General features: G+C 41.5%; 1 protein-coding gene across 14 annotated transcripts in view; it reads left to right on the top strand.

Moving 5' to 3' along the window:
• CAMSAP1 (calmodulin regulated spectrin associated protein 1) overlaps nt 1–14,222 on the top strand; it is a 112,621-nt gene that overhangs the window by 31,708 nt on the left and 66,691 nt on the right. For 7 of the 14 annotated variants that reach the window (XR_008510054.2, XR_008510055.2, XM_054520899.2 and 4 more), the window contains 3 exons: nt 9,544–9,624; nt 12,241–12,312; nt 13,476–13,617. Coding sequence is in view for 11 of the 14 variants with exons in the window: in XM_054520899.2 (XP_054376874.2) it covers nt 9,544–9,624; nt 12,241–12,312; nt 13,476–13,617 (295 nt within the window). In the remaining 3 variants the exon portion in view is untranslated. Of the gene's footprint in view, nt 1–9,541; nt 9,625–10,718; nt 10,752–12,240; nt 12,313–13,475; nt 13,618–14,222 lie in introns of those variants that run through there. The other 7 variants (XM_009245020.4, XM_063714529.1, XM_063714530.1 and 4 more) reach the window with 5 other exon arrangements.

The following is a 14,222-nucleotide window of genomic DNA, read 5'->3' as shown; positions in this document are numbered from 1 at the left end:
GGCAGGAGAATCACTTGAACCAGGGAGGCGGAGGTTGCAGTGAGCTGAGATCATGCCACTGCACTCTAGTCTGGGCGACAGAGCAAGACTATGTTTCAAAAAACAAGCAAAGGCTTTTAAAGTTTTCTTTGTAGCCCAGTTTATCAGTATTTCCTTTTATGGTTTGTCCTTTTGTGTCTTATAGAAGACATCTTTACCTGCTCCAAGGTTGTGAGGAGTTTCTCCTATGTTTTCTTCTAGAAGTTTTTTTGTTTTAGCTCTTACATTTGCCTCTGTGACCCACTTTGAGTTCATTTTTATGAATGATGTGAGGGAAGGGTTGAGGTTCATTTTTTTCTTCATATAGATAGCGGTTCTGAAACCATTTATGGAAGAGATTTTCCTTTCCTTATTGAATTACTTTGACAGCTTTGTTGACAATCAGTAAACCACATATATGTGAGTCTGTTTCTGGATTCTATTTGATTCCACTGATCTTTGTGTCTGGTTTATAGGAATACATGAAATTGGACAATGTTAAGTCTTCCAGCCAATATCCTTTGTGTTAAAAAATAATTGTTTTCGGCCGGGCGTCGTGGCTCATGCCTATAATCTCAGCACTTTGGGAGGCTGAGGCGGGTGAGTCACTGGAGGTCAGGAGTTCGAGACCAGCCTGCCTAACATGGTGAAACCTCATCTCTACTTAAAATACAAAAAACTAGCCAGGCATGGTGGCGCATGCCTGTAATCCCAGCTGCTTGGGAGGCTGAGACAGGAGAATCTCTTGAACCTGGGAAGCAGAGGTTGCAGTGAGCTGAGATCATGCCACTGCACTGCAGCCTGGGCGACAAGAGTAAAACTCTGTGTCAAAAAAAAAAAAATTGTTTTCACTATTCTAGGTCCTTTGCATGCCTACCCTTAATTTTAGAATCAGCTTGTCAGCTTCTATAAGAATACTTTCTGGGATTTTGATTGGGAATGCATTGAAGCTAGATGAATTTTGGGAGAATTGATATGTTATTAATATTGCATATTCCAGCCCACAGACATGCTTATATCTCTCCATTTCTGTGTAGACTTAACAGCTTCACAGCTTCTCTCAGCCATGTTTTATGGTTTTTCAGGGTAACATTTTGTATATAGTTTAACTTTATTCTGTATCTTTTGTGTTTTGGATTCTATTATAAATGGTGTTCTCCTAATTTCATTTTCCAGTTGTTCGTTACTAGTCTGTAGAAACGTAATTAATAATTTGTATATTGACTTTATATTTTGTGACCTTGCTAAACTTATTTATTCTAGTGGCATTGAGAAAATTCCTTAAGATTTTCTATGTACAAGATCATGTTGTCTGTGTATAAAGTCATTTGTATTACTATTTAATATGTATACTCTTTTTTAATTATAAAGGTTGTTTTTTTTTTTTTTTTGCCTTACTGCACTGTTTAGTACCTCAGATAGAATATTGAATAGAATTGGTGAAAGAAGACATTTTTGCTTGTACTTAATCTTAGGGAATAAACATTTACTGTGTTAACCGTTGAAATGATGAATGTTGGTTGTAATTTTTTTTCATAGATGCCCTTTATTAGGAGTTCCCTGCCCTGTGCTCCCCCTTTTTTTTTTTTTTTGAGACAGGGTCTCACCCTGTGGCCCAGGCTGGAGTACAAGTGGTACGATCATAGCTCATTGTAGCCTCATTCTCCTGGGCTCAAGCAATCCTTCTGCCTCAGCCTGCTGAATAGCTGGGACTACAGCACACAGCACCACGCCTGGCTAATTAAAAAAAAATTTTTGTAGAGGGGATTTTGCCACATTGCCCAGGCTGATCTTGAACTCCTGAGCTCAAAGGATCCACCCGCCTCAGCCTCCGACGCTTGGCCAGGAGTTGCCTTCTATTTTAAGTTTGGTTAGGGTATTTTTTTCATGAATACGTATTGAATTTTGTCAGATGCCTTTTCTGTATTTATTGAGATGATTATATGACTTCATTTTTAGTCTGTTGATACAATGAATTACATTAATTGATTTTCAGATGTTGAACCAGCCGTTCCATCCCCAGGACAAACACAAATTGGTTGTGTTTATTATTTATTTTATATATTGATGGATTCAATTTGCTAATATATTGTTGATTTTTGTGTCAATGTTCTTGGCAGATATTGGTCTCTAGTTTTTTTTCTCATGATGTATTTCTCTTGGTGTTGGTGTAATGTTGGGCTAAAAAAGTGAGTTGGGAAGTATTAAGGTAAAAGGAAATTAAATATTAAATTCACTGGTAAAGCAATCTGGGAGTGGAGTTTTCTTAGAAGATTTTAATCATGAATTTAATTTCTTTAATATACGTATGATAATAGATTTTCTATTTAGCATTGTGCCAGCTTTGGTAATTTGTGACTTTCAAGGGATTTGTCAGTTTTATTTAAGTAGTTGAATTTATTGGCATAAGGTTTATATTTCTTTATTTTCCTTTTAATATACCTGCGATCTGTAGTGACAATGTTCTGTTTGTTTCCTGAGGTTGGCAATTTCTTTCATTTTTCTTTACCTTGATTAGTCCGATTTATCAACTTTATGAATCTTCTAAAAAATCTGCTTTTAGTTTTTATTTTCTCTATTAATACTTAATTTCCTTTTACCTTTATTATTATTTTGTATTTTGGGTTTAATTTGTTCTCCTTGTCTAGTTTTTTAAGGGGAGAGTTAGTTATTGAAGCCTTTTCATTTTGAAGGCAGGTATTTAAAGCTGTGGATTCCTCTCTAGGCGGCCCTGCAGCCGTGCGTTATATATTTTTATAGGCCATGTCTTTCATCAGTGTCTTTAAAATATTTTGTTTCCCCTGCGGATTCTTTTTTCTCACTGGGTTATCTAGAAGTCAGATGTTTAATTTCCAGATACTTAAAGAGAGGTTCTAGATAGCTTTTTGTGTTGTGGTTTCTGGTTTAATTCTGTTGCCAGGGAAGATACTGTGTGATTTTCATCCTTTTAAGTTTATTGGGACTTAGGGTCCGCGACATGCCTTACATTGCAGAATGTTTAATATGCGTTTGAAAAGAAGATTCTGCTGTTTGAAGGTAGAGTGTCTTCAGTGTCAGTTCAGATTGGTTGTTGGTGGTGTTTGCGTCTCCTTTACCATTTTCGTATCTTCGGTCCTATTAGTAGGTTAATCTGAGAGGAGGGTGGAAGGTCCTGAGCTGTGCACTTGTAACCCGCCATTTGGTTCTGTCAGTTTTTACTTTGTGTATTTTCAAAGTCTGTTATGTTTACACGTATTCAAGTTTTTGATATTAGTTGATGAATTAACTCTTTTGTCATTATGAGATGTTGCTTTTTATCACTGGTGGTAATCCTTGTCCCAAAAGTCTACTTCATTTAATGTAGATGTGGATTCAAGAGTGCTTGTGAATAGTGGCTGCACGGTGTATGTTTCATTCTTTTCACTTTTAACCTCTTGTTGTCTTTGTCTTTAAAGTGAATTTTTTTGCAGATGCCATGTAGTTGCTCTTGCTGTTTTATTCATCTGACAATCTCTTGGAGTGTTTAAACCAATTGCATTTAATGTGATTATCCATAAGGCTTGGTTTTACCATCTGGTCTGTTTCTGTTTATCTCTTTTCTTTTTCTTCTCTCTTTTAAGGGTTATTTTGGATTTTTTTTTTTTTTAGTACTCCCTTTTATCCTCCAGTATTTTGTGGGGGTTGCTTTAGGGTGTCTGCATCTTTAGACCATCACAGGCTGCCTGCAAGTCAAAGTGATGCCACTGCACAAATAGCAGAAGATGCGTCTTTTCCTTGCTGACCTTTGTGTTGTCATTCGTTTTACCCCAGCTGTGCTGTTTTGGCTTTCTTTTATCTTTTAAAGTATTTAAAAATTGAGAACAAAACTCATTAATATTTATCTACATAATTTCCATTCTTGTTGTTCTTAATTCCTTTGCATACATCAAGAGTTTCACACAGTTTGGTCTCAGGATCTCTTCCGTTTTTTTTTTGAGATGGAGTTTCGCTCTTGTTACTCAGGTTGGAGTGCAATGGCGTGATCTCGGTTCACTGCAACCTCCCTCTCCCGGGTTTAAGTGATTCTCCTGCCAGCCTCCCGAGTATCTGGGATTACAGGCACCTGCCACTATGCCCGGCTAATTTTATATTTTTAGTAGAGATGGGGTTTCTCCATGTTGGTTAGGCTGGTCTTGAACTCCCGACCTCAGGTGATCTGCCCACCTCGGCCTCCTAAAGTGCTGGGATTACAGGCGTGAGCCACCGCGCCTGGCCAGGACCTCTTTATAAATTGCTGTGGACCTCAGATAACTTACTTTTTTTTTTTTTTTTGATAGAGCTGGGGCCTTGCTGTGTTGCCCAAGCTGTTCTCAAACACCTGACCTCAAGCGAGCTTCCTGCCTTGGTCTCCCAATGTGCTGGGATTACAGGTGTGAGCCAGTGCATCCTGCCGAACTTGTAAAGAAAATTTTAATCTATCAATGTTTGCCATACTAGAAGTTAAAAATCAGAAAGTTTAAAAATATTTATTTAAAAATAACTGTAAGTTGATTTCATATTAATACTAACAACGTTTTAGTGAAAAATGACTATTTTTCAAAACAAATTAGAAGGGGCTGTGTGTGGCTCACATCTGGAATCTCAGCACTTTGGTAGGCTGAGGTGGGAGGATTTCTTGAGCCCGGGAGTTCAAGACCATCCCCGACAACATAGTGAGACCCCATCTACAAAAATTATTAAAAATTAGCCAGGCATGGTGGTGTGTACCTGTAGTCCCAGCTGCTTGGGAGACCGAAGCAGGAGGATTGCTTGAGCCTGGGAGATTGAGGCTGCAATGAGCCGTGATCGTGCCACTGCACTTCAGCCTGGGTGACAGGGTGAGACCCCATCTCAAAATAAAAGAAATAAGGAAGATGGCAGTATTTTACAATTTTGCAAGTGTCTTACTATCTGGCTTGCTAGAAGATAGCTGATTCTCCTATCTACTTTTGCATTTAATCTGTTACAATATGTTGTTTTTATTGAAGTTCATGAACAAAATCTGTCTTCATGTAGATATATAATTGGAAGAGGGGATAGTATTTTCACAGTCTTTTCTGAGAAGTATGCAAATCTGTTTTTGCTATTACACCAAAACTTGACAAACAATAGTTTCTCGAAGATTAATTATGTGGAATTTGAAACTATCATCAATTAATGTTTTTAAGAAATTGAGATATAATTTACATGCAATAAACTTCACTATTGTTAAAGTGTACTAGTCAGTGGATTTTTTTATTTTTTTATTTTTTTTTTTGGAGAGAGAGACTCTGGCTCTGTCATCTAGGCTGGAGTGCTATGGTGTGATCTTGGCTCACTGCCACCTCTGCCTCCTGGGTTTAAGGGATTCTCCTGCGTTTAAGGGATTCTCCTGCCTTAGCCTCCCGAGGAACTGGGATTACAGGTGTGTGGTACTGTGCCTGGGTAATTTTTTTATTTTTTGTAGAGATAAGGTTTTGCCATGTTGGCCAGGCTTGTCTTGATATCCTGGCCTTCAAGTGATCTATCTGCCTTGGGCTCCCAAAGTGCTGGGATTACAGGTGTGAGCCACTGTGCCTGGCCTAGTCAGTAGTTTTTAATATATTCATAAGGGTGTTGTATTAATCTGTTTTCACACTGCCTAAAGAACTGTCCAAGACTGGGTAATTTACAAAGAAAAGAGGTTTAATTGACTCAGTTCCACATGGCTGGGGAGGCCTCTGGAAACTTACAATTATGGTGGAAGGGGAAGAGGCACGTCTTACATGGAGGCAGGCGTGAGAGAGCAAGCAAGAGTGGGGAAAACTGTTTTATAAAACCATCGCATTTTGTGAGAGCTCACTCACTATCACAAGAACAGCATGGAGAAACCTCCCCATGATCCAGTCACCTCCCACCTCGTCCCTCCCTCAACATGTGGGAATTATGGGGATTAGAGTTTGAGATAGGATTTGGGTGGGGACACAGAGCCAAACCATATCAGCTTTATAGTCATCATCACTGGCTAATTCCAGAACATTTTTATCATTCCAAAAAAACTCTGAACCTATTAGCAGCCAGACCTCATTCTCTCCTCAGCCCCTGGCAGCTAGCAGTCTACTCTGTATCCATGGGTTTGCTCAGTCTGGACAGTTTTTATGAATGGTATCATACAGTATGTGATCTTCTGTGCCTGGCATCTTTCACAGAGCATGTTTCCAGGGTTCATCTGTGTTGTAGCGGGTGTCAGCGTTTCATTCCTTTTTATGCCTGAATAATATTCCACTGTGTGCTTATGCCTCATTTTGTTTATTCATTTATCAATTGATGGGCATTTGCAGTGTTTCTGCATTTTGACTATTGTGAATAATGCTGATTTCATGCACAAGTTTCCTGTGTGAATATATGTTTTCATTTTTCTTGGATATATACCTGGGGTGGAATTGCTGGGTCATGTATTCATTCTGTGTTTAGCTTTTTGAGGAACTTCCAGACTGTCTTCCATAGTAGCTGTGCCATTTTACATTCCCATTGGCTGCATCTGAGGGTTCTAGTTTTCCCCATCCTTGCTAACATTTGTTATTTTCTGGCTGTTTTTTTTTGTTTGAGACTGAGTCTCGCCCTTTTGCCCAGGCTGGAGTGCAACGGTGTAGTCTTGGCTCACTGCAACCTCTGCCTCCTGGGTTCAAGTGATTCTCCTGCCTCAGCCTCTCAAGTAGCTAGGATTACAGGTGTGAGCCACCACACCTGACTAATTTTTGTATTTTTTGTAGAGACAGGGTTTCGTCATGTTGCCCAGGCTGGTCTTGAACTCCTGAGCTGAAGAGATCCATCTGCTTCAGCCTCCCAAAGTGCTGGGATTACAGGTGTGAGCCACCATGCCTGGCTGTATATCTTCTTTGGAGGAATTCATACCCTTTTTCTATTTAAAAATTGGATTGTCTTTTTATTGTTGCATTGTTCTTTTATAGATTCTGGGTACTAGATCAGTGAGTTTTTTATACTCTGTTATTACTATAGTAACCATTTCTGGTTCTTGCATTCTTCCTGGACCTTTTACCCACCCAGGGTTTTGCAGCTTCATGCTTTGGTCATTTGGAAAATTGTTTCACTGAGTTATGTAGATCTTCCAAATGTTGTCACGTTTCATGACACAGCGTCAAAACTTACATTCATTGATATTGCCAATCTTGGCTGGGCGTGTTGGCTCACGCCTGTAATCCCAGCACTTTGGGAGGCTGAGGCAGGTGGATCACGAGGTCAGGATATCGAGATCATCCTGGCTAACACGGTGAAACCCTGTCTCTACTAAAAACACAAAAAATTATCCGGGCGTGGTGGTGGGCGCCTGTAGTCCCAAGTATTCGGGAGGCTGAGGCGGGAGAATGGCGAGAACCCAGGAGGCAGAGCTTGCAGTGAGCCGAGATCATGCCACCGCACTTCAGCCTGGGCAACAGAGCAAGACACCATCTCAAAAAAAAAAAAAAAAAAAAAAAAATCGCCAATCTCATCAAAAAAGCCTTTACATATTAGGAAGTTATCTAGCTTCTGGTGGCAGAAACAAGTTTTCCAAAATTTAAATTTTTTCTGAAATTCAAATTTTATTACTGGAAACAAGTAGTTTTCCTTTAGTGACAGACATTCATTTAAAAAAAAAAACAAACACTTCTTTGGTTTTTGAGATGATGTCTTAACACATTTGCAAATGTGAATAACTGGTTTGTTAGTGGCTCAGCTTGTAACTCAGTCAGGTGCACAGGTGCATGTCCCGAGGTCACTGATGTCATTTGGTCCACAGGAGAGGTGCTTTGTGCCTGCTGACCATGTGGTCATGGAATACAAAAGAAGTTGTACTATAAGGTAGAGATTTAATAAAATATTTTCCATCTGTATCGTTTCCTTCAGCCTAAAAAACTTCTTTTAGCATTTTTTTTTACAAGCAGTTCTACTGAATTCTCTCAGCTTTTTCTTTTCTGAAAAAGACATTTTGCTTTCATTTTCCAAAGATATGGCTAGATATAAAATTTTAGGTTGACTGAATTTTCTTTCAGGTGAAAATATGGCTCCATTCTGCTGTGCTACTGGGGTTACTTTGTGGGATGAGGTGGGACTGCGTTCTTGCTCCAACTTTTTAAGACACTGACTCTCAACCGTTGTCTTGTCTGCAGCCTTGTCTCTGGTCTGAGGATGGGAGGCGTCTTGGGGGTGTTTGCAGGGCCCCTGCCTGGCATCTCTTCCCCAGCACTGGGGCCACGCGCTCTGCTCTGTGTAGGTTTGCCTTGCTTACAAGGTTCCCCTCTTGCCTTGATTGTCTTGTGGATTTTCAGCTTTTGAATGATCTTTTCTGTATTATTTTCACAGGGATCAGAGTTACAAGCAAGTGTTTGACTTACTATGTTTAGTCTTCTTGATTTTTTGGTAATTTATAATTATATTTTCTTTTAAAATGTTAGTTTCGTTAAAAATTTCAAATCAATTTACATTTTAAGAAGGCTGTGTTTTTACGTGGTGCTTTTTTAGTGGCTTCGACTTTCCTCCAAAAATATGACTGTTTCATGTTATGTATTGGTATTTTCATTCATTTTCTTGATTAGCTTTTCCAAAGACTTAAAAAAAAAAAAAAAGAGGGTCTTGCTGTGTTGCCTAGGCTGGCCTGCGGTTTTTGGGCTCAAGTGATCCTCGTGCCTCAGCCTTCCAAGTGGCTGGGATGATACGTGTGAGCTGCCACACTCGTCCTTTGCAAAGGAGTCTTTTAATCATACATACAAAACTTGGTTGTGGATTTAAATATCCTTTCTTCTACTTTCTCATTGATTGAATTTTACATTATCTATATTGATTTTTTTGTCTTTTCTTTTTTAGTTTTAAAAACACTTTTTCGTACTCCTGATTTGATGTGCATGGTGGACTCCCTTGTCTGTGTTGTTTGATGACGAAGCATTCAGCTCCGTGCCTTTTTGTCTGATCATGGCTTTTACCTCGCCCCTTTAAGCACTGCTGTTTTTCTCCATACTTTATGATTGCAATTTTGATATTGAGTTAGTAATTTATAGGAGAGAATACTTAAATTTCTAAGAAGTTGAATTAATTTTTAAGGGGTGTATAGTTAAACTTTTATAATTAGATTTGGTTTGGTACGATTTTTGCATGGTCTGGGATGTGTGACCTATCCTGTCACAAGTTAGGCTCTTTAGTGAGATGTCTCCACCAGATTGTTTTGTAAGTGGCATTTGCTGTTGGTGTTGGAGAAGCTTAGCTGTTTGACAGTACTTGTTTGGTGAGTGACCACTGCCAAGATGTAGTGACTCTGTCCCGCAGTGATGGGGGAGCACTGCGCTGGCATTGGGGTGGGGGTCGGGGGCAGGTGGTTTCCTGGTGGTAGCAGGCGGACCTTGTTGTGGATCATGTGGAATCCATGTACTTCTGTATCTGTGTAATTGGCCTAAACAATACCTATGTCTAAGAGTCAGAGGTAAATCAGGTGAAGTGGGGGTCTCTGGGAGATAATTGTGGAGATACAATTGTGCGGGACAGCAATTACCTCTTTAATGCATTTCTCTTTTACTTTAGGTAAATCTTAAAATGAGAGAGATAACAGAGAAAGAAGTTAAATTAAAACAACAGTTATTGGAAAGTCCAGCTCATCAAAAGGTAAAGGGTAAATTTAATTTTTCTGGAATGCACTAAGTTAATGTTGGTCCCAATTTTAAAGAATTCTGTTAGTTTCCACTATTTGCTTGTTCTCTATTTTTACTCACCAAAGAAGCAGCTAGTCTCTTGGATTCACCTGGTGGGCTGATTCTCCACACCTCAGTGAGATGTGACCATGGCAGCCTGTCCCCTGTCTCTCCCTGGGAAGGGGTGTTTTGTATTGCACTTTATGGTGGGTGAGGGTATTTGGGGGAATTGGCAAGCTTGAGTGAGGGACGTAGGGCCCACCAGGGCGCTAGCTTCCACAAGTCAACAAACAAGGGGAAAATTGCCTATTGCTAAAGATGCCCTCAAAAAGTCCTTAAATGGCCCATGAGGTGCAGCGTAGCTGGTGGTGTACCTGTGTGCCTGTGCCACGATTCTGCTGGATGAACCCTACGTGCCTACTGAAGTGGCATGATGGCTGGGCTGCACCTTCCAGCCATTAGTCTTTTTCTTCCTCTGACGTTATTTTCTCTTTTGCAAGCACATGTGTGACTGAATTCACTCAGTTCAGTGCACACAAGATGCAGCCCGACCATCTATAAGGTCTCGCCTTTGAAGAGCGGTGTGCTGCCTTCCCCTGTTCCTCCTTCCCCCGCCAGTGGCACCGGCCCCTGGCCATGCATTTGTTAGCTGGGTGGGCGGGTGAGTCAGGCCACCCGGTATGCCTCCCTCATCTGGATCTTAAGCATTGAGCTTCCTCCCTGTTCCTCAGATGGTCATGTTTAACACATGGGTACAGACTAAGCACTAGACCCTTCCCGCGTCAGAGCTGACTTCTTGCCTTTTGGTACCCAGCCCATACCAAGTTTCCGAAGTATTCTTTGCTACTGCAAAGAATAGTGTTGTGGAGGTGACTCGTGATCTTCCACTTTAATCATCTGCTAATACAACATGCCTATGGCCACGTACACTTAGAAGACTTTGCTTACCAGAGGCTCTCCCGCCTCTGCCGTGTAAACGCCGTGGGGAAGTGTGTGTTACCTCGTCCACACGTGGACCTGCTCTGCTGATGCTCCTCTCCTGCCTTCCTTCTCTCGCTTCCTGAGCAGTCTCCCTCCAAGTGGTATTGGAAGTTAGTGCCTGTAAGTGAACCCCAAGCTGCCAGCTGCCATCTACAGAGCCATCCTGTCGCGATCACTTGCTTCCATTAAAAATTGCTCGCACCCAAAACTGTTTTTTTTGTTGTTGTTGTTTAAATGTCCCACCTTGGAGTTATTTATATAGCACAAGAATTGGCCTGATTCTGAGCCGAATAGGCCTTGTAATATGGCACTTTGGAACTCTTAAGTTACATTTCGCCCAGTTTCCTAGTTACTTCTTTAAGTGATCAACGTGCACGTAATGGAGAGGGCGTTCTCTTTTGTGATAGATACAGAGGGAATGAGAGGTGGTCTAGTTGCCCAAGTTACTCTGTATATTTTGTTCTTTCTGATGTTACCTTGCCTGACTGTGGTATGTCACATGACATCTGTTAGGAGCCATCAGCTGGGTGGTCCAGGTATGCGGGTGATGCACCTGGTGACTAGGGCTGGAGGGCTGCAGAGAGGGGCTCTCACCAGCGTGTCAAATTCCTCTGTTCTCCTCCTCGGGTGTTGCAGCCACTCCTGCTGCCTTGGCCTGCGTGGAGTGGGGAAGGGGCATTTCCTTATTCCCAGGCAAGGGTCTGAGTTAGGTCAGCCTGGCCACAGGCTTTCTGGAGTTAAGTGTGAATTTTCACATAAAAAGAAAGGTGAAAACAGCATTTGGTTTTCCAACCCTAGTTGTGCTCCACCTGGTGACCCATTCTGGAAGCGGAGCCAGTTTGTTACCTAGGCCCCTGGGGAGAGTACTTGGTGCCAGTGGTGCCTTTCTCGGGAACTTTTGGATGCAGATCTTGCAGAGGGCTTTATGCGTACTCCATTAACTGCCTGTGTCCTTCAGTGTCATTATTGGGCCCCTATTTTCCTTTGAAGTCCGTCCTCGAGGCGATAGCAGTGGGAGTAAGCTGGGATACAGGGCTCCTTTGAGTAGCGGTGGATTCTGCTGCAGAGCTCACAGATCATTTTGCTTCTCTTGAAATATATTAATAAGAAGAAAGAGGAAAGCATTCTAAATCAATATAGATCTTTTAACTTTTTGAATCCTGAAGACTGAAGAGCTAAATATCAAAGCACTTACGTGATTTAGTCAAGGGCTCACAGACTTCATCTGTCCCTACAGGAAGTGAGGTTTCACATGAGAGTTATAAAAACAGAAACATGTTACCAAGAGTGAGGGGTCCCTTAATGCCTTTTTATTAGATAGTTCATAACCCTAACTTTCTGACCCCAGTGTTCAGTAAATAGGTCAGTGAGGAGAAGTGTGGAAAGGCCTGAGAAAGACAGACAGATTTTGAGGTCTAACCTCAGCACTGTACAGCCTAGAGGTTCAAAACACCTGATTTGCAAGACAACTATAGAAGTTCCTGGACTCTTGTAGTTCAGGAGTGTTTCACCTGACCTTAAGCCCACCCCATCCATCTTTAATCAAGAAACCATGTGCTTTCCCGCATGCCTGTGGCCACCCCTCACGTGTCTGCTGTCTGTGTGGAAGCCTGGCCTGGCGCATGCTGTGGTGCACTGCATGCTGGAACCCGTGGAGTTTGCACGCGTGGTACAGTATGAGGCGGGTTACGTTTTGTAGAGTGTGCCGTGGGCTCCGAGAAACAAGTTAAAGTGTGTGCTGAAACAGATTTTATTGACATAAAATAAGCCTTATTGCTAAATTTAAGAGAATGTGTTACAAATGTTTTTTGCTAAACATCAGTATTGATTATTCTACACGATGTACTTATTGACATAACAACTTGAAATTCTTGATTTTAGACAATTTCTCCTCAAGTTGATTCAGCTGCATGACTCTCAGAAATCAGTCATTTTTTATTGTAGATTGCTGGTTTTCTTCCTCTAGTTTGTATCGTGTATTTTCCTCCGTGGAGAAAATGTGGTTGGCAAGAAATGCCATATTTTAAAGCTGTATTGTGGCTGTTAATGCAGAAAACACGAGTGTACTGCAGGCTGTTTGGCAGTGGGGCTGGGGCTGAGTGTCCTGCCCTCAGTGGCCTGTGTCTGTGCTCTTGTTCGCTGACATGCAGTTACAGGGGCAGATCTGAGGGTTTGATGGAGCGCAGAAGGCCACACGTGTGGCTTCCTCTAAATGCAGAAACATGGAATCCTTGAGCAGACACTTGTCTTCTGGAGCACCTTGCATGGATTTCGTCTCCTGATGCTTCATTGCAGTTAATAGAGTGGTGGTGGTTGTGTTATGAGAAATTTTGTCTAACCTGGCTTCTGAAATTTCTCAAACTAAATATTAATGCTGTTTTGTGTTTTTCTTAATGACTGAGGCTAGTGATATTACTTAGAAAAGTAACAGTAACTTGGGTCTTCTAAGCGTCAGGATGTTCACCATTTAACTTGTTTCTCGTTAGTGTCTAGTACGTCGGCTTTTGGTAGTGTAGGTGTGTGTTCTGTCTCCTTTCCTGTGTGCCTGCACTAGTGGCAGCCTCTGCTTCCAGGTCAGTTTAGAGTAGACTGGCTCTGGTATTGCTAGCAAGTAGTTGCTGTTACCCAGTGTAGCCATGAAGCCCAGCTCCTTGGATCTAGACATATATGTTCCAGGCAAAGTACGTAATCCAGACGTTTCTAACTTTTTCTAGATGATTGCAATTGTTCTCCATGTTGTCTGTTAGGCGTTATGTTAATTCTCGATCTAACAGTGTGCCTGTAACATATATGGTAGTGGAGAGACATCACATGCAGAGACCGTTTTCCTTTTATCAACTACAGGTCCGCTATCGACGAGAGCACCTTTCTGCTAGGCAGTCACCCTACTTCCCGTTGTTGGAGGATTTGATGAGAGACGGCAGTGATGGTGCTGCTCTCTTAGCTGTGATTCACTATTATTGCCCAGAGCAGATGAAACTGGATGGTGAGTGGAGAACGCTTCCCCGAAACAGACCCAAAAAGGCTTAAAAGAAAATTATAGTGTACATTGATCCACATATAAAAAAAAAAAGAAAGAAAGAAAATGGAATCCTTAATATAAATTGGGATGTTAGCCTATAGATGAAAAAATTGGGGGATGATGTGCTCATACTTAACCTGCATTTTATCTGATGACAAAACTGCACTTTGAAATTAGCTGGGTGTGGTGGCGCATGCCTGTGGTCCCAGCTACTCGGGAGGCTAAGGTTAGAGGATCACCTTAGCCCGGGGCGGGGTGGGCGGGGGGTGGTGGAGAGGGAGAGAGAAATTGTACTTCAAAGTATTTGAGTAATGTATGAAAGTATTTGTGACTTTACCTATGTCTCAGAATGGGTAGCTTTTGTAAATCCTTCCTCAATTGATTAAATCACCTAGAACTTAGTTTGAGGATGGGAAAATTAATGCAAAATTGAATCTGTTTATGAACCCTTTATGAACAACTGCCACACGCTTGGTGTTGGGGACGTTCCGATGACAGCGTATCTCCCTCCAGGTGTTCACACCCTAACAACGAGGCGAGAGAAAGTGAATGACTGTCACCAGCACGAC

This window comes from Pongo abelii, chromosome 13 (genome assembly GCF_028885655.2).
Source record: "Pongo abelii isolate AG06213 chromosome 13, NHGRI_mPonAbe1-v2.0_pri, whole genome shotgun sequence".
NCBI lineage: Eukaryota > Metazoa > Chordata > Mammalia > Primates > Hominidae > Pongo > Pongo abelii.
Note: the sequence above shows the minus strand (reverse complement) of the source record. Positions and strands in the feature narration are given on the sequence as shown.